Source organism: Lutra lutra, chromosome 10 (assembly GCF_902655055.1).
Source record: "Lutra lutra chromosome 10, mLutLut1.2, whole genome shotgun sequence".
In the NCBI taxonomy this organism is placed as follows: domain Eukaryota; kingdom Metazoa; phylum Chordata; class Mammalia; order Carnivora; family Mustelidae; genus Lutra; species Lutra lutra.
Genome location: NC_062287.1, coordinates 57,103,928 through 57,130,964, shown reverse-complemented (window position 1 = coordinate 57,130,964; position 27,037 = coordinate 57,103,928). Strand labels below are relative to the sequence as shown.

Genomic DNA, 27,037 nt, shown 5'->3' with positions numbered 1-27,037 from the left:
TAATACTTAAAAGAATAAAAATAAAAAATATTATGCCTCCATCAGAAAGGAGGACACAACTTTTGTATCAACATGGATGGGTCTGGAGGAGATTATGCTGAGTGAAATAAATCAAGCAGAGAGTGTCAATTATCATATGTTGTCACTTGTGGAGCATAAGGAATAACACGGAAGACATTAGGAGAGGGAAAGGAAAAGTGAATTGGGGGAAATCGGAGGGGGAGATGAAGCATGAGAGACTGTGGGCTCTGAGAAATAAATTGAGGGTTTTGGAAGGGAGGGAGGGTGGGGGGGTTGGGTGAGCCTGGTAGTGGGTATTCAGGAGGGCACATACTGCATGAAGCACTGGGTGTGGTGCATAAACAATGAATCTTGGAACACTGAAAAAATAAAATAAAAAAAAAGGAGAAGTTAAATTTTAGAACCAAAAAAATAAAAATAAATAAAAATTAAAAAATAATACCATGACAACCTGACACTCCCACAGAAAACTGAAACATCCCAGTAATGCCGTATTTGTGGGTGTGGAGAGCTTAGAAAGTGTTCCATGACTTCAATGAGATATTAAGAACCAAAAACTGGGGCACGGTCTGAAAAATGCAACTATGTTTAATGGGGAAGTGAGATGGATTATTTGTTTTGTTTTAATTTTATTTTATTTAAATTCAATTAGTTAACATATAATATATTAGTTTCAGAGATGGATTATTTAAAAGAGGAGTCAGATGTAAGGTTTCTATAACCAAAATGTTCACCTAAAATGAGCGTGGCCTCAGAAAAACTTAAACAGTGAAGAGAAACTCAAGAGTCCAATGGCGATTTACTTGCACTGAATGGGTCTGATAATGAGTGTTTTGAGAGGAAACTAAGCACAGAAGGTCAAAACTTTTCCTGGGGATGCAAACCATGTGGCTAGGATCGCAGTATATTCATACAAAGTGAATGCCATGGGCACATGTGTGCACAGACCCACACATAGCCACTCACTGCCTACCCTTTGAAGAATAAGATGTCTTTCTTAGTACTGGGTAACCAAACATCTTACGGAATTACTTAATTCATTTTCATCTATAAAATGCTATTAATTAAATTATTTTTTGCACGTGTGACAATGTCAAAGTGGATCTTATGATAGTTTAGATCTTTAAAAAGATTTCTCAAAAAATCTCATCAGAAAACTTAGGGTGATTCTTTTCTTGGTTTTTTTTTTTTTTCTTTCCCTTTATATAAGTTTCTAAGATACTATTCATCAAATAATATTAGATAGCCTATGTGTGCAATGAAGAGATCTCTTGTGATCCATCCTTCCCTACCCTTCAGTACATCCATAACCACATGTTTTCCCAAATGAACTACTTCAAGTAAGAGTATCTGGGTTTTTGTCAAAGAAAAGTAGTCTGCACATAGCAAAATACAGGCATACCTCATTTTATTGCACTTTGCTTTATTGTGCTTTACAGATACTGCATTTTTAAATTTTTTTATTTTTTACAAATTGAAGGTTCAAGACTTCAGTGAAAGAAGTAACTGCAGATGTGGTGGAAATAGCAAAAGAAGTAGAATTAGAAGTGGGGCCTGAAGATGTGCCTGAATTGCTGCAACCTCATAATAAAACTTGAATGGATGGGGGATCGCTTCTTATGGATGAACAAAGAAAGTTGTTTCTTGAGACAGACTCTACTCCTGGTGAAGACTGTTAAAATGACAACAAAGAATTTAGAATATTAAGTATATTTAGTTGATAAAACAGTGGCAGGGTCTGAGAGGATTGACTCCAATTTTGAAAGAAGTTCTGTGGGTAAAATACTATCAAATAGCATCACATGTTACATCACATGTTACATCACATAATACAGAGAAATCATCTGTGAAAGGAAGAGTCAATGGATTCAGCAAACTTCATTGTTGTCTTATTTTAAGAAACTGCCACAGCCATCCCAACCTTCAGCAACCACGACCCTGTTCAATAAGCAGCTATCAACATCAAGGCAAGACCCTCTATCAGCAATAAGACTATGACTCATGAAAACTCAGATAATGGTTAGCATTTTTTTTTAGCAATGAACTATATTTAAATTAAGGCATGCACATTTTTTAGACATAGCTACTGTACTAAACAGTCTATAGTACAGTGTGAACTAACTTTTATTTACACTGGGAAGCTAAAAAATTCATTTGACTCAGTTTATTCCAATATTTGCTTTATTGTAGTGGTCTAGAACCAAACCCACAGTATTTTTGAGGTATGCCTGAACCAAAAATATTTACTAAATAAAAGTCATCAAACTTAATTTGGAAATAAAAAGATTACCTAGAATTTCCTTTCCAATTTTAAAATAAATTTCTTCTGCAGGAATCCAGTTTTCTGGGGTAGACTAAGTTATATACTTACAAAGAAGCTTAATAATGCTTAAGAAAAGACTTGGTGCACTCCAGTATCTATAGAAAGAGCCCAGATGTCCATTGGCAGATTAATGGATAAAGAAGATGTGGTCCATAGATACACAATGGAATATTATACAGCCATCAAAAATGAAGTTTTGGGATGCCTGGGTGGCTCAGTTGGTTAAGTGGCTGCCTTCGGCTCGGGTCATGATCCCAGCATCCTGGGATCGAGTCCCACATTGGGCTCCTTGCTCAGCAGGGAGCCTGCTTCTCCCTCTGCCTCTGCCTGCTATTCTGTCTGCCTGTGCTCGGTCTCTCTCTCTCTCTCTGACAAATAAATAAATAAATAAAATCTTAAAAAAAAAAAACGAAGTTTTGCCATTTGCAATGACGTAGATGGAACTACAGGGTATTACACTAAGTAAAGTAAGTCAATCAGAGAAAGACAATTATCATATGATCTCACTGATATGTGGAATTTGAGAAACAAGGCAGAGGATCATAGGGGAAAGGAGGGATAAATGAAAGAAGCCAAAACCAGAGAGGGAAACAAACCATAGAGACTCTTAATCTCAGGAAACAAACTGAGGGTTGCTGGAGGGGAACTGGGTAGGAGGGATGGTGGGTTGAGCAATGGACATTGGGGAGTGTATGTGTTGCGGGGAGCAATTTGTATTGTGTAAGACTGATAAATCACAGACCTGTACCCTTGAAACACATAATACATTATATATTTAAAAAAAAAAAAGACGTGTTGTGGTATAAGCCCAGCTCTTTCCCATGAGTTATAAGCACTGACCACTGATAAACACAGAAATTAATGTACAAGTTTACACTAAGGCTAAGGGATCATATGAAATGGTGACAAACTTGGATAATAGAATTCCAGTGAAGAAATTAAAAGTATGATCCCTGAGTATGACACAGATCATGTATAGATAGATATACTTGCCAGTAATTTAAAGACAGGAATAAAAGTAAAAGTAACTTTAGCCAATACATTAAAGTCCTACAAACCAGTAGGTTCTCTGAACAGTAGTTGTGTCCTGGAAACTCATCCTAAGATAATAACTTCAAGGAAAAAAAGTTAAATTTTTATTGTAGACTTAGTGGTAATGTCCAAAAACAGAGGTATGATTTTAAAAAGCAGAATAAATTAAAAGTTCATTCAGAAATAAAAAATAATAGAGGTGCCTAGGTATTCAGTTGGGCAACCATCCAACTCTCAATCTCAGCTCAGGTCTTGATCTTAGGGTTTTGAGTTCCTGGTCCACACTGGGCTCCAAGCTGGGCATGAAGCCTACTTAAAATAATAATAAAAATTACAACAACAACATAATGGTTGTACAGAAACATAAACAATTAATTAGGAAATGGGAGAGAATGACAAATATAGGATATCATAAAAAATGATCAATGTATTAATTACAACTATTACAAAAACTAAGAAGATAAAAGAAGTAAAGGAATTAAGTAGTCTACTAAGGTAAAGAGGTTGTATGTATTTTTCTGTAAACCTATTTAAACTTAAACTTCAAGCATTTTTAAAAGATTACATGGGATTTGGAATTAGGAAGTAGTGTATTCAAGTTCCTGCTCTGTTATTTACTACTAAGTCTCCTTAATATTTTTTAGCCTTGGTTTTGTCATTTGTAAAATAGTAATATTTACATATCTATCAAGTACATATGAAAAACAAATGAGACTCTAATGGATACAGTAATAGTTTACAAACTCTAAAGTGTTATCCAATGTAAATCCCAACTATTTCAAAGGAATGTGAACTCTAGTATACATGTAAAAAATATGAACTGAAGTGTTATTAATTATGAGACTGATAGATGTTAACTGGACTTATTGTGATCTTTTGCATATATACAAATATTGACTCACTGCATTATACACCTTAATTAATACAATGTTATGTTAATTATATCTCAATTTAAAAAATGAAAAATGCCTTAGATTATAGTGGCTCATTTTGTTCTATAAGCAAATGTCAGCATACAGAAAATGATTTAGAAAAAGCCATGATATAATTCTCATTATAATCTACACAATGGTCAGATGCTTTATAATTATAATATGCCTGGATTTACCCCCAGTATTAGAAAACTGTCAAAATAGAGAAAGTTTTTAAAAGAACATGAATATCAAAATGTTATAGAGGGAAAACTTTAAGTCAAACTTGGTTGTGATAATGACAGAACAAGTTGTTTCAGACTACCTTCCTCTAGGATGGAAAACTTGGACACTGTTTAAAACGACCAGCACTAAGGAACAATGATACACACTGGACTTACGGGAACTGTGATGTCTGGAAGAAGGGAAGCACAGCTAGGTAAGCTCTATGTTTAAGGTGACTTTTTTCCTAAGGTTATTTGTTGAATCAGGTTACAAAGAAACAGGCATTCTTACTAGACTGGCGAATCAGAGGTTGAAGTTTAAGGATGCTGAAAGAGTAGAAACTTGAGAGGCTAAGATCTGGAAAGAAGGGTGCTACAGAGAAAAGCAAGCCCAAAGATCTGTATGCAATTTCCCCGAGTCATTGGTTCGGTTGACTTCTAAATGGCATGTACGGGTGTAACGCCAAGAAATCCAGTAAAAAACAGTAGCTAAAAGGCCAATGAGCTGAGCAGTTACCAGAGGATCAGAGCAGCTACATGATGTTGAGAAGACAAAGGCTGGAACCATGTCTTGTCAAAGTAGAAGGGTTTTGGTAGGCACCCCACACTTTTTCACAGTTAAAATCCTGGCAATAAGAACAAAGGTGAAATAGACCAGCCCCATGAAAAGCTAAAACCAGACGCTCACAGGATCAAGGTGATCTGACAGTATTCTATCTGCCTGCCAGAAAACTTAACTCTTTGGAAATAAAAAATGTCTTCCAGAGTCTCTACAACTTTTTTTTAAAGATTTTATTTATTTATTGACAGAGATCACAAGTAGGCAGAGAAGCGGCAGAGAGAGAGGAAGGAAGCAGGCTCCCTGCTGAGCAGACAGCCCCATGCGGGGCTCGATCCCAGGACCCTGGGATCATGACCTGAGCCAAAAGCAGAGGCTTTAACCCACTGAGCCACCCAGGTGCCCCCCAAATATTCTTATATTAAGAAAAGTAGAACTTTCTAGTAATTCAGTTAAATTTGGTGACTGCACTAGCTATCTGACACATAGTATTTCCTCCCAGTTAGGAATTATGCTAGCATTAATTCTCTGCCTCTATCTCCTACCCTCTCTCTGCACACAGGGATAGATATTTACATACCTAGACATACAGCATATTTTCTTCCAACTCAAAAGCACTGTTTGGTCAGTGGTCATGTAGTTTATGTACCATATTTGTTTAGAAAGAGGTAATTTTGAGCAAAGGTAAAACAAGGGCATTCTTATGCAAATGTTAAAACCAAGTGATATTACACGAATGCTTGAAAGAGATGAAAATTATATATATATACAATATACATTTAACATACTGATTTTATGCTGCTAAAATCATCTTTGACAAATAAGCAAAATTAGTTTTTTTAGATTTTGTTTGTAAAACAATTCTGAAAATCCAGATAACAATTAGAATTTAAAAACTGGATGGTTTCTGAAATACTATTTCCGTAAATGGTTACTTTAATATTTTCTAAACTATTTAATGGTCCCATAAAAAAATTAATTACTTATTAGGCATCATGATAATCTGTTTTTGTAACTCCATTTCCAAAAGAGGACACAATTCAGTCAACTATTTTTAGTAGCAAGCTTTTCATAAAAATCACATTTAATAAATAGTGACTTTTTTCTTTGAATTTTTAAACTTCTGTATAAACAAAGAAATACATCTATTTGAAAACTTTACTTCTTTGTAACCTATATAATTAAACTTTAGAGCACAATGCTTTTGGTAATAAGTTTTCTATATTTGGTCAAAATGTGTCAATTTCTTTTAAATTAGCATACAAAATGGCTCAAGCGAAAACTAAGACAAAGTAGGATTAATAACATTGTAACTACTTTAACATACACCAAACTATACCAATATTGTGAAACTAAGTAAATCTATTTACTTAAGGTGAAAAGTGGTATTTGTAACAAGCATTCACTGAGCTTTCAGAATGTTGATCCAAATTACATTCACTTTTGTCAGTTAATAAAATACAGTAGTTAGAATATGATGAAATCAACAAAATCCTTGTAACATATTGAAATCAAAAATATTTGTGACCATATAGAAAAGCTCAAGGTGTTAAAGTGCAATTTAATATAATCTTGCAGATCACAAATGGAGCACTGAGATATTAATAATGCATATAAGAAAAGAATAGAAACAATACCCTTTTTAGTTGCTGTTCTTTTAAGCTTCTCACTGTCCTTGCAGGCTCAGAAATGAAGTTTTTATAGTTTTCACATATATTGATCCGAGACTGGGCTACCTGCATTGTTCCCTCAAGAAAAGACTTCCAAACAGGATACATGCTCCTAAATTCAAAGAGGGACAGAAAAGTATTAGGCAGGGAAAAGGAAAAAAAAGTTGGCTAACCTTATGCTCACTGGCTAGCACTGTGAAACAGAATGGATGTTTTCTTTATATCTGAAAGTGTATTTATACTGCTTTATAGGCAGGAATATTAACATATACCGGGAGAAATACGACATATACTTTATTCCTCAAGGGCTCTGCAATGGGCTGTCTTGATTCATCAGCTATTCTTGATACTGAAGTAAAGTGAAACAAGGATTACAATTCCAGACAAAGCTGACACTGTTAAAATTAGTGAATAATTCAGACTGTCCAGACAGTTCACTGTCTCAGGGTCATCACTGTGAATATCAAGTTTCATTATTTCATTAAGATATTTTCCTGGGGTGCCTGGGTAGCACAGTCAGTTAAGTGTTCAACTCTTGGTTTTGGTTCAGGTCGTGATCTCAGGGTCATGGGATCAAGCCTCGAGTTAGGCTCTGCACTCAGCACAGAGTCTGCTTGAGAGTCTCTCTCCCTCTCCCTTTGCCCAGCCCCTGCCCCAAACTCTCTCACAAATAAATAAATACAATCTTAAAAAAATTTTCTAAAAGACGCTTTCGTAATTTTAGAGATGGGTAACCAAGGCTCAGAGAGATGTCGAGAATCACTCTAGATCAAAGAAGAGTGTGGTCGTACTGAGATATAGATGAAGGCTAGGTACATTTTAAGTACATTCTCTTTCAACCACAACATATTACTTTCTTCCATAAACTGACGGGGTGGAAAAAAATCATCAACAATTTCTTACGTGCTTGAGAAGTCTATGGTATCATTGCTCTACATCTGTTTCTGTGTTTTAATAATGCTTAGCCAGCATCACATTGTGGCTTGGAATCATTCCAAGCAAGTCCCATCACCTTTGCTTGATAAATGTGCTGAGCAATCTCTTTATAAAGTCAAAGAATTATGCATCCTTTGCTTTTTGTAGCCAATATCCTTTTCAAAGCTTCTCTTCTACTTTGCTAAACACCTTAGTCTGTTCTAATATGCACCTAGACTAGTTAAAGATATTTCGTAACTTATCATAAGAATGGATGGTATTTTGTTTTTAAAAATGAAATACTGGTAAAAAAAAAATGCAATACTGGTGGATTATAACATTCATCTCCTGGGATTTTCTTGTGCCACGTGGATTTTCTACTACAGACTGCTATAGAAGATACCTTGTGTTACATAAGTGCTACTAGCAGTGGGTCAATGGATGAAATGGATGACAGTGTAAAAATAAGAAAAAGAAAAATTTCCGGAGTCCCCATCCTATTTAGAACTAAGAAAAACCCTTATAACTGTATTTTTCAACCAAGGAAATGATTAGTTTATGTAATGAACTGGTTTTTGTAATACACCAAATGAATCAGTTTAGATGGAAATATTCATTTATTTAAGCAGACGTATATGACATTCCCTTTGGAAAAAAGATTCAGTGTGTTGTGCCAGCATAAAAGCAAAATCAATCTGAGATGATGGATGTTAACTAAACCTACTGTGGTAACCATTTCACAATATATGTAAATAAAATTATCACGCTGTACACCTCAAACTTATAGAGTGATGTATATCCATTATTTTTCAATAAAGCTGGAAAAAAAAAAAGAACAGCAAAATAAATGTTTTCAATGGCCTTACTGCATGACAACTGATGGAACCTAGGATGTAAACTCACCACAGGCCCTCCTAAGCAGTCCAAATAATGGATTTTCTCAGAAAACGCAAGAAGTTCAGTACTATGCTTTGTAACTATTAATTTACGCTTAAAATATATTTTAAAATCATAATGAAAATGAGAAAGAACCAGTCTGAATTGTGATAGGAAGGAAGGAGGGTAAGAAGGACAGAAAGAAGGAAAAATCCCTTCATCTAGGCTCTCCCCTTAGGTAGCACCCTCTTCCCATTACTCCTTTGCCTAGTTGACTGCTGTTCATCCTTCAAATCTCAGGTTAATTATAACTTCCTTAGAGAAGTCTTTCATGATCACCATGAACCCAACCCACAGGCTCAATAAAGTTCTTCTCTGTTCTTCATTCACACGGCTCCAGCATTTTTCAATTATATATATTTTTGTGTAATTATTAATGTCTGTCCTTTTCACCATAGTGAAAATTTCCTGAAAGTATGGGTACATGTCTTTCTCACTACCATATTCCTAGGGCCTAAACACACGACCTAACATTTAGAAAGATTATAATAAGTATATGTTGCATGAAAAAATGAATGCATATGAAAGTATGAGGATCGGGGGCGCCTGGGTGGCTCAGTGGGTCAAGCCTCTGCCTTCGGCTCAGGTCATGATCTCAGGGTTCTGGGATTGAGCCCCACATCAGGCTCTCTGCTCGGCAGGGAGCCTGCTTCCTCCTCTCTGTCTCTGCCTGACTCTCTGCATATTTGTGGTCTCTGTCAAATAAATAAATAAAATCTTAAAAAAAAAAAAAGTATGAGGATCATGCAGTAAAAAGAAAAATCCTTTCCTTACAGAGTTTAAAAAGAAATCTTCAGGGATTAGCAGATCTATAGCAGGCAAACATATCCCCAGTAATGACATACCATAAAAAGAACAGAATTCAGTTACCAGTTAATCAGAAGACCTGGGCTCAAGTTCTAGTTCAACCAATATAATCATATGTAGGATACTTCGCTATACTTTCATTTCCTCTAATGGGAAATGAAGAAAATAACAAAAATACCAGCACCACATACCTCACAGGGCTATTTTGACAGTAAATGCAAATGATGTGAAAACCCTTTGCACAGATTCTTTTAAATGCATAAATAGTAACAGAAGCAGAATTATAATAGAAATATAGGTGCTTCTTAACATAATAGTGATAGCTGCAACGGTAGTGTTTTTCATTCCAAGTAAAGAAAAATAATAATGGGTATAGAGTGATTTATAAATCTTTTTAAATTTCACTAGGCTTCATATATGATTTTGAAGCATAAGGTACTAAGCATATATGGTATTTTGCTATTCTGCTCAGGTCAGGCAAAATGAGGTTCAAAATTACGAAATATGAAAAATTTTAAGAATCTATCATATGCTAGACACTATGCCATGTGTCTTTGCATTAATCCTCCTGTCAACTTTGTAAAATAGGCATTATCCTCATTTTTCAGAGGAGAAAAATAAGACTTGGAGAGGTTGTAGAATTTTCCTAAGGCTATTCATTAGGAAATAGCTTATGGTCAAAACCTAAACTTTGCCATTACCAGTAACCACTCCTCTCCTATAATCCCAAATTAACCATCTAATCCCTGACCAACACTTTGTTTTCACTCATTCCCTTTAGGATTCTACTCCAACAATATTCAAGCTTTATCAGAAGCCACATCCATTCAATTCTATTCCCCTTCCCCGCTGTCTCTTACCCCCCTTATAATTTCCCTTCTGAGCTCCTTATCCAGCCTAAGTTTCGTGATCCACCATTATAGTGACTCCCTAGGTATACCCTTATGACCCTGGCCCTTCTCTTTTCATCATTCTAATCTACAAATTTCAACCTTGGTTAAATCAGAAATTCTGCTTATACCAAACTCTGTGCAGCAGAACACTACTGAAGAAAACTATAATCATGTGGCCTTGGTCTCAATTTAAATTGATGTCTAATAAAATTCTAGTAACTGCTTAGTGCTACCCAGCAATTCTACTATATTCCCCTAAATCCTCTTACTCTCTCAGTCTTCTACACAATTACTTCCCACCTTTTCCTCTCATCTCAAATCTCTAACATGACTATACTTTCAGCTGATAATGAAGCTACCAGAAGACAATGCCCATATGGTCCCACCAGAGCTACCAATCTTCCTACTTCTGCATCCATGCACTCTGTCATCTCTCCTTTTACTTGGCCAAGCTACCTGTACTCTGAAGGCAGCCCTTCACATTTAGGCTACATTCTATAACGCACCCAAGAATAGCAATCCAGGAATTGTGCTCTCTCCTACAACATCTACTGTTCCCGCTCCACTGGATGGATCTCTAAATATGCTATATGTCTCCATTCTAAAAAAACAAAAACAAAACCAAAAAACCCTCCATCAACCTTCCATTTCTCTCCAGCTACCATTCCAATGCCTGCTCCCTTTCACAGCAAAACTCCTTGAAAGCACTATCTGAAATTACTGTTTTAATTCCTCTGCTCCTGGCCTCTCTCTCTCTCTTATTTTTTTTTATTTTTGAGAGAGAGAGAGAGAGCGCATGCACAGGGGCAGGAGTGGGGGTGGGGGTGGAATGGTGGCTTGGCCAGATGCGGCGGGGGGAGAGAAAGAGAATCTTAAACAGGCTCCATAGTGCATGGAGCCCAATACCAAGCCCATGAGGGGCTTGATCTCATAACCCTGAGATAAGGGCCTGAGCTGAAATCAAGAGTTGGACATTTAACCAAATGTGCCACCCAGGGGCCCCACTCCTGGTTTCTCTGGATTTAATTTAAATAAAGCCATAGCCTCTAGGTCATAAAATATCTCCTTATGCCTAACCCAATAGTCAGTTCAAGCTTTGGTCCCATTATTCAATTTATCAGCAGAACTGACCTAGATTATCCTTGAAATGCTTTCTTTCCTCAGCTTCTAAGACATCACTCTTTCTTGGTCTACTCCTATCTCACAGTCACTCTTTAGTCTCGTTTGCTGATTCCTCTTTATCTCACTGTACTGTAAATGCTAGAGTGTCCCTGAAGTTAGTCCCCAGGCCTCTCTTCTCTAACTACACTCGCACTTCAGATATGCTCATTAAGGCTCATGGCTTTAAATAATATCAATATACTAACTGGTCCTGAATTTTTATTTCCATCCCAAACATCTTTACTAACCTCCAATTGCCTATTGAACATATCCAACTTGGACATTTAGTAGGCATCTTAAAACTATTATACCCAAAACCAATTTTCTAATCTCCCTAAAATTTGTTGTTAATTGATTCCATCTCATTGATAGCTATTCAGACCTTCTAGATGCGTAAGCCAGAAGCCCTGGAGTCATCATTAATTTTTCCTTTTTCTCTCATATCCCACATTTGATCCCCTCAAAAATCCTGTTCAGTAGACTTTAAAAATATAATGGAATCTGGGTACTGTCTGCAGAAGTCGGGAGATTGGGAACTGGGACCACACAGGCATTGTCTTCTGGTTTGGGAAACAGTATCTTGTGCTTGGATTATGGAAACAGCCTCCTAAACAACCTCTCTGCTTTTGCTCCTGTTTCCCTAAAGTCTATGCTCTACACAATACAGCCAATGCAGGGATGCCGGGGTGGCTCAGTGGGTTAAAGCCTCTGCCTTCAGCTCGGGTCATAATCCCAGGGTCCTGGGATCGAGCCTCGCATTGAGCCCCGCATTGAGCTCTCTGCTCAGCAGGGAGCCTGCTTCCCTCTCTCTCTCTCTGCCTGCCTCTCTGCCTACTTGTGATCTCTGTCAAATAAATAAATTAAATCTTAAAAAAAAAATACAACCAATGCAATGCCACCACTTCCCATGACACTGTGTTCTCCTTACTATGCTCACTTTCCTTATCACCGATACATAATGTTTAATTATTCGTATATTTATTGTCTTGTCTCCTCTCACTAGAATGTAGGCTCCATACAGCAGAAGCTTTATTTTATTCACTCTTGCATCTTCGGCACCTAAAAAGGGTCTGGCATAGCAGGCATTCAATACATAGTTAGTGGTGGAAAGAGAGGTGGGAATGACATGGCCTAGATGTGAACCAAGACTCCCAAACTTCTGCTCTGCTGCTGACTTAAGATTGCTCTTGGTCCCAGTAATAATGCTAACAAAAAAGAAGGGTCTCTTCACTCTAATAAAGGTACCAAGCTTTGTGTATCTTAAGTCCTTTGTGTATGTCTAACATGATTTTTGCCTCAATATCTCCTGTGCTATTATTTTCTTATCTTTTTTTATGAAGATGACTCACCTTTTTTTTTTTTTTAAAGATTTTATTTATTTATTTGACAGAGAGATCACAAGTAGGCAGAGAGGCAAGCAGCGGGGAAGGGTAAGCAGGCTCCCTGCTGAGCAGGGGGCCTGATATGGGGCTCAATCCCAGGATCCTGAGATCATGACCTGAGCCGAAGGCAGAGGCTTAACCCACTGAGCCACCCAGGCACCCCAAGATGACTCACCTTTTAAATTAAAATGGCACTTTATAATTTCATATGCTAACTGAAAAACAAAGGACATGTGCCATAATAATTAAGTTGCAACTAGTAAAATTAAAAAAATGTTCATCCATATACCACCTAAAATCATTCTGGTATGTCTCCCATATAGATGTCACAGTGGAAAACAGAGAACACTTTACTAGGAAGAATCGTAATTAAGAAACGAACCAAACAATTTACTTTGACTGTGGTGGTAGTCACACAAATCTACAAATGTGATAAAACCCCACAGAATTTAATATGCACACACCCAAATGAGTGCACACACCCAAATGAGTGAATTCTGAATTAGATTGGTGGATTCTATCAATGTAAGTTTCCTGGTTATGATACTGTATTACAATTATGTAAGATATTACCACTGGGAGAACTAAGTGAAGAGTGTAAGAGGGCTCTCGGTATTAGTTTTTATAATTGCATATGAATCTACAACTATTTCAAAATAAAAAGTAAAAAAAAAAAAAATTAACAAAACCATACATCTTCCCAAAGCCTAAAAATGTAAAACTGTACATCAGGAAGATTCTAGAAAATGTGGTATATGAGCTCAAAATTTAAGATTAATTTATACAGTAACTGATAACAAGAAGAAAATATAGTGTCTAATAAGTAAGTGTTCGGGCGCCTGGGTGGCTCAGTGGATTAAGCCGCTGCCTTCGGCTCAGGTCATGATCTCAGGGTCCTGGGATCGAGTCCCGCATCGGACTCTCTGCTCAGCAGGGTGCCTGCTTCCCTCTCTCTCTCTCTCTGCCTGCCTCTCCATCTACTTGTGATCTCTCTCTGTCAAATAAATAAATAAAATCTTTAAAAAAAAAATAAGTAAGTGTTCATGTAGTCCTGTTCTTGCTAATGAGAACGGAGAATATCCTAAGTGTAGGTAACAGGACAGCAGGCAGGATGACTGATTCTCAGTCTAGTCAAGGTGTGGTAAGAACTGCAATACAACCACAGCTTGAGCTGTCCAAAGGTTAGGGAACTGAGGATAAGAAAAGGAGAAATGGCCACAGATGAGGAGAGAAAGGTATTTGGGGCGAGCTTTCTTCATGGCTTTGAATACTATTTAAAAATATTTTTGGGGGGGTACTTGGGTGGCTCAGTCAGTTAAGTGTCCAACTCTTGATTTCAGCTCAGGTCCTGATCTCAGGGTCATGAGACTGAAAGCGAGCACGGTGTGGAGCCTGCTTAAGATTCTCTCTCTCCCTTTCCCTCTACCCCCACCCCAACTCATGCTCTCTAATAAAATTTAATAAGTAAACAAACAAAGAAGCAAACTTTTAAATTTCATCCATTGGCAAGAAGAAACACAGGTGATTTTCAAGCAGGGGAGTGACACTAGGCCCATTTTCCAAAGAAACATGGTAGTTGGTGGTATTGTAGTTAATGAAATTATGAAAGGGAGAGATCACAGGCGGAGAAGCTGCCGTTTAACATTCCTAAGACAGGATGAGATCTAGAAAGAAGCCAAACTTGGAGGCAGTTGACTTTGTGGTACCCAAGCTGAAGAGTTAATAAAAACATACAATCATTACTAGTTTATAGGCAATATTTAAAGACAGGAATAAGACAGATAAGATTACTTAGAACAGTCACTGGAGAGCTGAGGGAACTTTGAGAAACACTTGTATAAGAAAGGACTTGCTACGGTCCAAATGTCTGTATTCTCCCAAAATTCATCATCTGTGAAAACCTCCACAGATAATATGGTATCAGGAGGTGAGGCTTTAGGGAGGTGATTAGGTCATACAGCAGATTAGTGCCCTTTTAAAAAGAGACCCCATAGAGCTCCCAAACCCCTTTCACCATTTAAGAACACGCTAGAAACTGAGAATCCTGTAACTCAGAAGAGAGACTTCCCCAGAACCCATGCTGGCATCCTGGTCTCGGACTTCCAGCCTCCAGAACAATTAGAAAAAAAAAAAAAAAAGTTCAAGAGAAAGTAAGGTCACAGTTGTCTAGTTTTAAGGCAAATGGGGTTGGTTTAATGTCATTAAACAGTTCATGTTTCATCAGACTGACAAGTATTTTAAAAGACTAATCACATGCTCTTTTAGTAAAAAATAAAAATTCTAATCCAGTAAAAGAAATGTAAAATACATTGATATAGAGTTTGTGAAGTATAATTCACAATGTCAACATTTTAAATGCATAAATCCTTGAACCCAGTAATCCCCCCTTTAAGAATTTATCAAAAAAAAAAAAGAATTTTACCCCATAGATATACTTTCATAGTGCACAAAAATATAAATACATGCATACATGAGTTATCTACTGCAGCATTATTTGTAATAGTAATAAACTGAATAACTACCAACCAAAAAAATGGGTAACAACACTACAGTCTACCCATACTATAACACTAACACAAACATTTAAAAGAACCGGGGATCTGAACATACTGACATGAAAGGATGTCTAAACAGACTTCCTAAGTGTGTGTGTAAGGGAGGGGTGGGGGGTGGGTGAATTATAGAAACTTATGTATACAAAAATTCCATTCTGTTTAGAAGAACAAAACTGTTTATGTTCACGTATGTGTCACACAGGAGAGATAAGGAAGAAAAGACCATATGCTTTTACCAGCACTTACCCTAAGGGAATAGCAGTGTGAATGAGAGGCCTGGGAAAGAGGATGAGGCTGCCCTTAATATTCTTTATACTCTGTGGCACATGTATTAGTTTGATAAGAATTTTTAAAATACAAATACAAATATAAAAACAAAAAAAGTTAAAAGAGAAGTTTAAAATGACTAGAACTAAAATAAACTCCTAATAAACAAAAAAATTGGCAATCGCCATTCTTACCCTTGATCCTGATCGTTCTATTACCTTTTTCCACAAGGCCACCATCATCCTCTCAGTTACCTAAATTTAAAAACCTAGGGGTCGCTAGGGATGGGGGACTCAGTCATCAAAAAAAAAAAAAAAAAAAAATCTTACCATTTGCGATGACATGGAAGGAACGAAGGGGTATTATGCTAAGCAAAATATGTCAATCAGAGAAAGCCAATTATATGATTTCACTTATGTGTGGAATTTAAGAAATAAAACAGGATCACAGGAGAAGGGCAGGAAAAATAAGGTAAGACAAAATAACCAGGGAGACAGACAAATCATAGGAGACTCTTAACTATAGGAAACAAACTGAAGGTTGCTGAGGGAAGGTTGGGGGGGATAGGGTAACTGGTTGATAGGCATTAAGGAGGGCACATGATGTAATGAGCACTGGGTGTTACCTGCAGCTGATGAATCCCTGAACTCTACTTCTGAAACTAATAATATACTGTACATTAATTAACTGAATTTAAATAAAATTAAGTTAAAATTAAAAACGACGACAACAACAAAAACCAAACCTCGGGGTCATTCTACAGTCCTTTCTCTCCCTCCCTCTACTTCATTCTTCATTCAGTAAATATTTACCAAGCGCGTTCCATGTTCCAAGAACTATTTTACATACTGAGAAAACTACATTCTAGTCTGATAGTCATAGAAAACTGTTTATAGTTTGTCTCAGAACAAATTTGACACAAAAAACAAAATTGTGCCAAATTAACTCTAAGTCTTCTAACTTCCATTTCCTAAATACGACTGAAATCTCCCCCACAACCTAATTTCTACTGCTAATTTTCATTGTTCGAATAAGAGACGATGAGAAATTAAATTCCTGCAATTTTATCCTTTCCAAATGCTTCACATCTCTCTCTCTTTTTTTTAAAGATTTTATTTATTTGACAGACAGAGATCACAAGTAGGCACAGAGGCAGGTGGTGGGGGGCTGGGAGAAGCAGGTTCCCCACTGAGCAGAGAGCCCAATGTGGGGCTAGGCTCAATCCCAGGACCTTGAGATCATGAACTGAGCTGAAAGCAGAGGCTTAACCCACTGAGCCACCCAGGGCCCCTCTTCACATCTCTGTAATCTACCTTCATACTACGAAAAGTGAAGCTGAACATGTTTTCCTCTTGTGGAAATTTTTCAGTGCTTCCATTATCTTTTGAATAAGAAAAACTCTGATATGCGAAGTCCTTCCCGATGCCTATGTATCCTCTTGGTCCACCTCTCCTGTCACCCTATACTTCACACCAGCCAGGCAAACTCCTAGGTTATCTAATATCCATATTTTCTCAGGCATCCATGCCTTTAAGGAGTTACTTCTCTCAGAATTCCTTTAGCCCAACCCTAGCACACTCCTATACATTCTTTAAGACTCAGAAGCCTTTAAGCCTTTCCTCTACAGTCCTAATGCACTGCTCCACTCCTAACCCAATACCACAACTATTTATAGTAGCTATCTCCTGTTAAGTTCCATAAGGACAGGCACACACCTCACAGTCTCTCTGATCCTAAAATGTACTTAACAGCTAGCATGTAGTAGATATTTTACATCCATCTCATGAATAAAGAATGAATCAATGACTGTTTAAACAGCAGTGTGACCTTCAGTAATAAGGTGTATAACTCAAGACTTAGTTTCCTAATGTATAAAAGGACGATGACTATATATATATGTACCTCACAGGGTTGTTTTGATAATCACAAGATAACTTGAAATTCCTAACATGATGTCTGGTATTTAGTAAATATTTACTAAAAGTTGGCTTAACATACTTTTAGAAATAAGGCTGTACAAGCTATTGAGGGAGCAGAGCCTTTCTATCCTTACTTCTTTGGTAACCTTAATCCTGAATTTCAAACAAACTTAGAATATAGCCTAACTACAAACTAGATTCCTTCTTTATTCTCAAGCTAGCAATCTTCTTCCTTGGTCTGGCTTTCTTTGTGCTAGCAATACTGAACTTTTAACATTCTTTCTCTCATTCAAGGTTTTTGCTCTACTTGTCTCTTTTGGCTACAATTTTTTTTTTTTTAATTTTATTTATTTGTCAGAGAGATAGAGTACAGGCAGGCAGAGTGGCAGGCAGAGTCAGAGGGAGAAGCAGGCTCCCCGCGGAGCAAGGAGCCCAATGCGGGACTCGATCCCAGGATGCTGGGATCGTGACCCGAGCTGAAGGCAGCCGCTTAACCGACTGAGCCACCCAGGCGTCCCTTGGCTACAATTTTTAACTCTTCCCTCTTTCCCTCTTAGCTTAATTTCAAAGATACTGCAAAGTCCACAAGAAAATCTCTAGTTTTGTTTAGTTTCCTGTTTTGCTCTATTAGTCTATATTGCAATTATACAAATCTATTCCTTAAAGCTCATCATGCCGCCTTCCACGTGTTCAGTCAGTCCTGATAACTGTGAGGAACTATTATAGTTTCTTCTTCATCTTTCAGTTATATAACTCTGTTAGAATTTACCTGATGATGTCAGTCTTCACTGACAATCCAGCAACATGATTTCATATTCAGATTCCAAGCCATACACTTGAATACTGAATTCTTAATTATCCTGGTTTGTCTCTGCTTTTGTATCATGGGCATTAGTTTTAACTGCAAGCTCTGAAATCTTGTCTTTGAGTTCTGGTTCTCTTAATACTAAGGACAGTCTTGAGGATAAAAGCTAATAAATACTTTCAAATTAACTTCAAAAAAAAAAAGACATAAAATCCTAAACAAAATTATAAATATTTTAGACCTATCTGTAGGTCATTGAGGACACACAATTTATATTCCATTGTCATCTACCTTCTTTAAAATTTGTATGTAGAATATTGACTAGCCAATTTCTGGATACCCTGTTCTGTGTGTATGTTTATGTGTGTAAAAATTAGAATCTCTTTTCCCTAGGCTCATAAAATTCCAACTCTCCAAATTTAGAATTTCAGAATTAAAAAACATGACAGAATGCTACAATTTTGTTTCATTATTGTTGCATTAATGTGTTCAGTCTGTAGGTCACTGAAGAAACAATTTGTGTTCCGTTGTCAACTACCTTCTTTAAATTCCATATGTGGTTATTAATCAATTAAACAAAACACAACTTGGCTTAATACATAAGAAAACTATTTTATACATATTATTTACATATGTTATAGAAATTAACATTTTCTGATAATTTTGAAATTCTGTCTAAAAACATAGCAAAGAAAAGCAATTGTTTAAAACACTGAAGTCTATATTATCTATAAGTGACATGGCTCTGCATGAAATCATTTTTAGAGAAAATGAGCAAGATCTATTTAATAGGTTACCTGTAATCATTCCGATCATCAGCTTTTATTCCAGGCCAATCTCTCTTCAGATACTGACTAGCCAACTTCTGGATACCCTGTTAAAATACATATATATACATATTTTATAAAATAAGTAACTTTGCCATAAAAGAAGCTCTTTTCCTTAAAATACATTACCTGGCAAATCTCATCTTTTCAAACGTAAATTTAATTCAGAAGGACCAATGATAAATGGTAGAACATTGAAACCTGGCTCAATATTGTCACAGTCCTCTCTTATCTCCATTTTTAGGAAAGGGTGAGTATAAGGCTGAAAAACCTGAAACTTAGTTTCTATGCTTTTCACTTTACCAAACTACCTGACCGCCATAAAAACAAACTACTTCTGGAATATCACAGGGAACACATCTGTCCACCTCCCCAGAGCTCTGATTACACAGCTTAACATCTCAATTTCCCATCATTCTTCTGCTGTGGCGTGTACCACATTTCTAAATCCAAACTCTCACATATCATGAAAGGTAACGATGCTTTCAGTTTGGAGCAGATACATGTTTACATGTAAAATTAATGAACATACCTTGGTGCTAGCTATTCTATATTAGTCATTTTAATTCAAGACAGATTTTAAGGATTTTTTTTCTTTTTAAATAATACCATGGCACAAATCACTTCAAATAAAGAAATCAGTTTTACAAAGAAATTCTACAAAGAAATATACACTTGTTATCCATACAAAATGAATGTGCAAAAAAACCAATATTTATCTATAATAAGTATAGTAGAGATCAGGATTTGGACAGAAAAGACTACTGTATTGGCAAGTGAGGTTAAACTATTCACTCTGAACATAGAATGTACTTTTAGATGGAAACATATGTGGTCCCCTAATACCCTAACAGGGTCCAATATACTGGATTAGAAATCATATACTTTAGGACCCTCATCTCTACATGCAACTTCAAACTGAATAAATAAAATGCTGAAATGAAGAACAGTCACATTAACAGACTGCCTACTTTAAGCAGAGACTGCCCAAGTAAAATCAATGCTGCATTCTACACATGGCACCCTTCTACTAAGGTCTACTGCCAAATCAATCTGGCATTAAATCCACTGTTGAATCAAAACCACTTTTTATTTTTTTTAATTTTTTTCAGTGTTCCAAGATTCATTGTTTATGCCCCACACCCAGTGCTCCATGCAGTATGTGCCCTCCTTAATACCCACCACCAGGCTCACCCATCTCCCCCACCGCCCTCCCCTCCAAAACCCTCAGTTTGTTTCTCAGAATCCACAGCCTTTCATGGTTCGTCTCCTCCTCCAATTTCCCCCAATTCACTTTTCCTTTCCTTCTCCTAATGTCCTCCATGTTATTCCTTAAGCTCCACAAGTAAGTGAAACCATATGATAACTGACTTTCTCTGCTTGACTTATTTCACTCAGCATAATCTCCTCCAGACCCATCCATGTTGATACAAAAGTTGGGTATTCATCCTTATTGATGGAGAATTAAAACCATTGTTGAATGCTTCTATTTATCATTATTTCAATGAACCCAAAGGGTAGCAGGAACTATAGAGAAGCTCCTTTGGATCTCCAGTTCCTCCCGAACTTCACAATAGTTTGGTTTCACTATTGCAAGGCACTGTGTATTCTGAGGACTCACATGCAACTGCATATGCACAATAGTTCCATTTACACACCTTGTACTTTGGGAAGCCCTATCACTAAGATTTTCCTGAAAATGTACAGCACTTTATCATCTTTGTACATTCCTCATACTGCTGTTTGCGTGAAATATCTTCCCATCATGCCCATTCCTACCTGCTGAACTCTAACCACCCTGTCTTTAAGCTGATTTTTAAATTTCGTAACACAAAATATTCAAAATCATATATAGGAAAATGTGAAAAAAATTACTTCCTAAAAAATTTCATCAAAATAGAATAGTTTATTCTTCTTTCTGCATTTATTAGCGGTAATCGTTTTTTAAAGAGCTACCTTGGGGCATCTGGGTGGCTCAGTGGGTTAAATCCTCTGCCTTCGGCTCAGGTCATGATCTCAGGGTCCTGGGATTGAGCCCCACATTGGGCTCTCTGCTCGGCGGAGGGCCTGCTTCCTCCTCTGCCTGCCTGCCTCTCTGCCTTCTGCCTACTTGTGATCTCTGTCAAATAAATAAATAAAATCTTTAAAATAAATAAATAAATAAATAAATAAATAAAGAGCTACCTTTCCTGAATTATTTGGTTATCCTAAGGTACAGTTCTTAAAAGAAAGGCAAGATAAATATTTGGTTGTCCAGTTTTGTCCAAAGGTGAACAATGGACTTTTAATGTAACATTATGAACTCATATCTTTTAAATAATGGGTGTGTTTCAATTTATTGCAGTCACTATTCTTTCGATTCTGTGGTAAGGCGTCCCTCCCAGTTGGCTACCACATCATGACCCCAACAGACCTTAATAGTTTCTCTGTTTTCTTCTACAGTTTCTATTCCAAATATGCAATAAGCCAGTTTTCTAATGAATTCTGATTCCTTTCAGAGAGAAACAAGATTTAGTGATCCAACTAGGCACTACCTTATCCTTCTGGTCTTTATGTCTTTCTGAAAGAGGCTTTTTCTAATCATTGTATACAAAGTAGCTCACCCTCCCCCCAGTTACTCTTTCATACTACCCCAACTTATTCATAATCCTTATTATGTTGTTACTGTCTGGTTTAAATATATTTCATGTGTTTACTGATTATAAACTCCATCAAGTAGGCATCTTATCCTTTTTTTTTTTTTTAAATCACAATGTCTCCAGGCTATAGCAAAGAAGCTAGCATTTTGTTGATCCTAATAATGTTCACTGACTGCACAAATAAATGCCACATACCTTATTCCATTTCAAATGTATAATACCCAAACTCCTTTTGTGTTTTTGCCATTCTGAGTTAGAAATCTCTAAATCAAAATTTCTCTGGTTCCTCACGCCTCAGGAGAGGGGAAAAAAAAAAGTACTAGATGTCTAAGATTATAACCAGGTGGTTTAAATATAATAAATAAGTTCCTTTGTAAAATTACAGTGAAATTTGAGCATTTCCACTATTGGAAGAACACATATGTGTGGATACTCCAAAGCGATGAAAACCAAAAGTACCAGAAATTTATTCCATACCTAGAAGGCACTGCATATTAATTTTTGTGCAGGTTCAAATAAATGAAAGGAACTCATAATACATGGACAGGAATAAGAAGTATGTAACATAAAATGGGAGGCAACACATGGTCACTACCAAATAAGTGGCAATATGTGATGTAATTCCCAGGTGAGGAAAAGATCACCTGATATTTTCTTAACAAATTACATCTAAATGATACGATAGCTGACTTATTCAGTTTAATGACTGCTAAAGTGGTTGTAGAATATTTCATACAGATCATGAGGTATATAATATGAACCTCAGATTATGAATAGGACTAAGAAGGCAGAATGACACCACTCAACATTTATATAAAACAAATGAACTTGACAAGCATTTCAACACACTTATTTCTCTTAACTCTGTTAGGCCTTGTTATAACCACAGAGAAACTGGACATTTAAGAGGCTACATAATTTACTTAAGATCATATAACTAGTTAGGTTTGAAATAGAATCCCTATCATTCTAAATCTTTGCTCAAAAAACCATCATTTTAGAGTGGATTTTATCTAATTCTTTTAAAAATTTCTGAAATTACTTTACCCTTTTTTGTGCATTGTAAGTTACAACAGCAATTTCTAGAGCCCTGAACCACAAAGTTGAACTGTATTAAACTGAATGAGCCCTTCAGAGATGAGATGAGGGATTCATGAAATAGATAAACAGTGAGATCTTTAGATGAAAGACTTTATTCAAGTTAGTTCACAGAGGCAGGAATCATGACTTCTGTGTGCTCCATGCAGCTGTTCAAGATCTATTCTGTATGGATGCTCAAGAAATACTCCAAGGCCATTATAGGAAAGGTCTTAAGTAACATTTCATGTCTCTGAAAGCATTCTATACTTAAATTAATTGGTTTCCCTTTTATGTTATATTTAAAGCTATTAAAGCTGTGCCTTATGAATAAAAAGTCTGTATATACAGAAAATAAAATCTAACCTAATTAAGTGGCTAAGGAAAATCTACAGCTAGAAATTTTCTGGAAAGTTTTTTTTTTCTTTTAATCACCTCTCCCCCACCCTATGCCACAACATTACTCCCTAACACTGGTGCACTAGACATATAATCCTTACTTATATTCATCTGAGCATCACTGACGGATCACGTAGATTTGATTTCCAATATAGTTTACTCTGCAGCAGTGGTTTCCATAAAAATGTACTATCAATATACTCTTTGGAACATCCAATAACATCCCATTCCAACTTTTTAAAAAGCTATCAGTATCTGATCTAAGACTTGCTTTGTTTTACCTCTCAATAACACTTGCTATATTGCTCTAACAAGTGAAGCAACACAAAGAAAGCCACTGTTCAGTAGACACTGGGAAATAAACTGATGGCTTAACCTTTTGCCCATTTACCACAGCAAGTTGAGCAAGAGTGTGCTCCACGGCTCATACAGATTATTCCGTACCTGTCCCATCCCCTTAACATACAGAGAAAATAATATTTAAATTTTACTAAGGGTTTGCCATTAAGTGGCTCTTCAAAGTTACAGGACACCATGTTATTTATTTTTTTAAAGGTTTTTATTTATTCATTTGGGAGAGAGAGTGCATGAATGGGAGGAGGGGTAGAGGGGGAGGGATAAGCAGACTCCACACTGCCCACACCCCTTAATCCCCTGCCAAAACAGGCTGTCCTGCGTGGGGCTGGATCTCAGGACCCCGAAGTCAGACGTTTAATAACCAACTGAGCCACCCAGGTGCCCCACACACCATGTTATTTATATACTATAAACCTTTTTGTTGTGAAATTCCCAAGATTATGGAAATGACTTTTAAAAATTAACAAGTCCATTGCACAAGCTGGACAGTTCTCAAACTGACATAAATTATATAATAATTGTCTTTATTATTCTTAAATTACTTTAATAGTAATGGAGAACTTCACTTTTACCCTTAAGGAAAGTTTTGAAATATTTTTCATTGTTTTCCACGGTACATAACTGCAGTTAGCATTAAATTAATCAGTATATTATTTTAAAGTACGTAATAAACATTAATATTAACCTCATGTAATATATTAAACATTAAATACATATTTCTAGCTTTTTCCTCTTATCACAAATAAAGATTAATTTTGTTTAAATTAATTACATAAGAGAAAACAAGATCTGGGGCACCTGGGTGGCTCAGTGGGTTAAGCCTCTGCCTTTGGCTCAGGTCATGATCTCAGGGTCCTGGGATCGAGCCTGGCATTGGGCTCTCTGCTCCGCAGGGAACCTGCTTCCTTTTCTCTCTCTGCCTGCCTCTCTGTCTACTTGTGATCTCTCTCTGTATCAAATAAATAAATAAAATCTTAAAAAAAAAAAAAAGAAAAAACAAGATCTTTTTTTAAAGATTATATTTATTTATCTGAGACAGAGAGAGAGCACGAGCAGAGGAGAAGGGCAGAGTGAGAGGGAGAAGCAGAATACCCACTGAATAGGAAGCCCAATGCAGGGCTTGATCCTAGGACCCTGGGATCATGACCTGAGCTGAAGGCAGACGCTCAACCAACTGAGCCACCCAGGTGCCCCAAGAAAAAACAAGATCTAATGATTTTAAATGACTTATTCTATCTCATTTGAGAACCAAACAATAAAAAAAAAAAAGCCCATGAAATTTAATATTCATTCATGATTGAAAACTCTCTAGAAACTAGAAGCAGAAGGACCATTCTTTAACCTAAATAGGTGTACATGAAAAACCTACAGCTAACATACTTCTAATGGAGAGTGAATGTTTTCCTCCTAAGATTGGGAAGAAGGAAAGAATGTCCTCTCTCACCAGTCCTTTTCAAAGAAGGTTCCACCTAGTACAGTAAAGAAAAAAAGAAAAGGGATACAGATAGGAAAGAAATAAAATCATTTTTATTCACAGATGATGTGACTATGTATATAGAAAACTATAAAGAATCTATCAAAACAAACACAAAAAGCCCCTTCTGGAACTAATAATTGAGTTTATCAAGGCTGTAAGTGACAAGGACAACATAGAGAACGGGACTGTTTTCCTACATACCTGTAACAAACATTTAAAGTTTGAAATTTAAAAAAAAATCTGTATAGTAACATTGGGTAAAACATGATGTGCTTAGGTATAAATCTAACAAAATGTGTGCAGGAACTGTATATGGAAAATTCCAAAATACTGATGAAAGAAATCAAAGAAAATCTAAATTAATGTATAGATATCTGATGTTAATGGGTTGGAAGACTTCATATTGTTAAGATGTCAATTGTTCCCAATATGATCTATACAAATGAAATCCAAATGAAAATTCCAGAGGGCTTTTTCGTAGATATAAACAGCCTGACTTTAAAATATATATGGAAACGTAAAGGTACTAGAGTCACCAAAACTGAGAAGTAAGTTCTGAGAAGTAAAGTAAAGTAAATTCTGAGAAGTAAGAACAAAGTCAGAAGACCCCTATCACCTACATTCAAAGCTACTCAAGTATAATGTTACAGTAATCAGGACAGCGTGGTACTGGCCAAAGAATAGACACATAGATTAATGGAACAGAAAAGAACCCAGAAATAGACCTACACAAATAAATAGATTTTTCCCAAAGGTACAAGGAAAATCAGATGGAGAAAGAACCATATGAACAAATGGTGCTGAATAACTAGATGACCATGTGCAAAAACCTGAACATTAGCACATACCTCACAACTTACAAAAAATTAACTCAAATGGTTCACAGACCTAAATATAAAGTACAAAAGTATAAAACATGTAGAACACAAAGAAAATCTCTTTGATCTTTGGCAAAGAGTTTTAACATATAACACCTAAAGCAAGACATATTAAAGAAAAAAAATGATAAACTGGATTTCATCTGAAGTCTTTAAATGATACTGTTAAGAGAATAATAAATGAGCTGCAGACTAAAAAAAAAAAAATCTGCAAATCATATATCTGGTAAATGACTTGTATCCAGAAGATGTAAAGAGCATTTAAAACTCAACAATAAGAAAAAGAAACCAAGTGAATTTTTAAAATGAACAAAAGATCTGAACAGACACTTCATCAGTAAGATATAAGAATGGTAAAGAAGTGTATGAAAAATGTTAATATCTCTTGTCATTATGGAAATGCAGATTAAAACTACAAGATACACTACATACCTATTAGAATAGCTAAAATTTTTAAAACTGCAGTATCAAATGTTAATAAGGATGCAGAATAACAGGATACTCCTTCACTGCTGATAAGAATGCAAAATGGTACATCCTCTTTGAAAGACAGTGTGGAAATTTCTTAAAAGGTTAAACACAGACTTCCCATCTGACTCCTAGATATTTAGCCAACCAATAAGAAAATGCATGTTCACATGAAACCCTGCACACAAATGTTTCTAGCAGCTTTATTCATGAAAGTGGAAGCAACAAAGATATCCTTCAATAGATGAATGGTTAAACAAACTATGGTACATCTTACTATGCAATACCATTCAGTAATAAAGACTATTCAGGGCGCCTGGGTGGCTCAGTGGGTTAAGCAGCTGCCTTCGGCTCAGGTCATGATCTCAGGGTCCTGGGATCGAGTCCCGCATCAGGCTCTCTGCTCAGCAGGAAGCCTGCTTCCCTCTCTCTCTCTCTCTGCCTGCCTCTCCGTCTACTTGTGATCTCTCTCTGTCAAATAAATAAATAAAATCTTTAAAAAAAAAAAGACTATTCATTCATACAATTACACAAA

At 36.3% G+C, this 27,037-nt stretch overlaps 1 protein-coding gene across 1 annotated transcript in view; it reads right to left on the bottom strand.

Moving 5' to 3' along the window:
- FCHSD2 (FCH and double SH3 domains 2) overlaps positions 1 to 27,037 on the bottom strand; it is a 297,456-nt gene that overhangs the window by 135,311 nt on the left and 135,108 nt on the right. Inside the window, exons 4-5 of the mRNA XM_047690735.1 lie at positions 19,178 to 19,254; positions 6,708 to 6,852 (exon numbers count right to left, since the gene is read on the bottom strand). Of these exons, the coding sequence (XP_047546691.1) occupies positions 6,708 to 6,852; positions 19,178 to 19,254 (222 nt within the window). The remainder of the gene's footprint in view (positions 1 to 6,707; positions 6,853 to 19,177; positions 19,255 to 27,037) is intronic.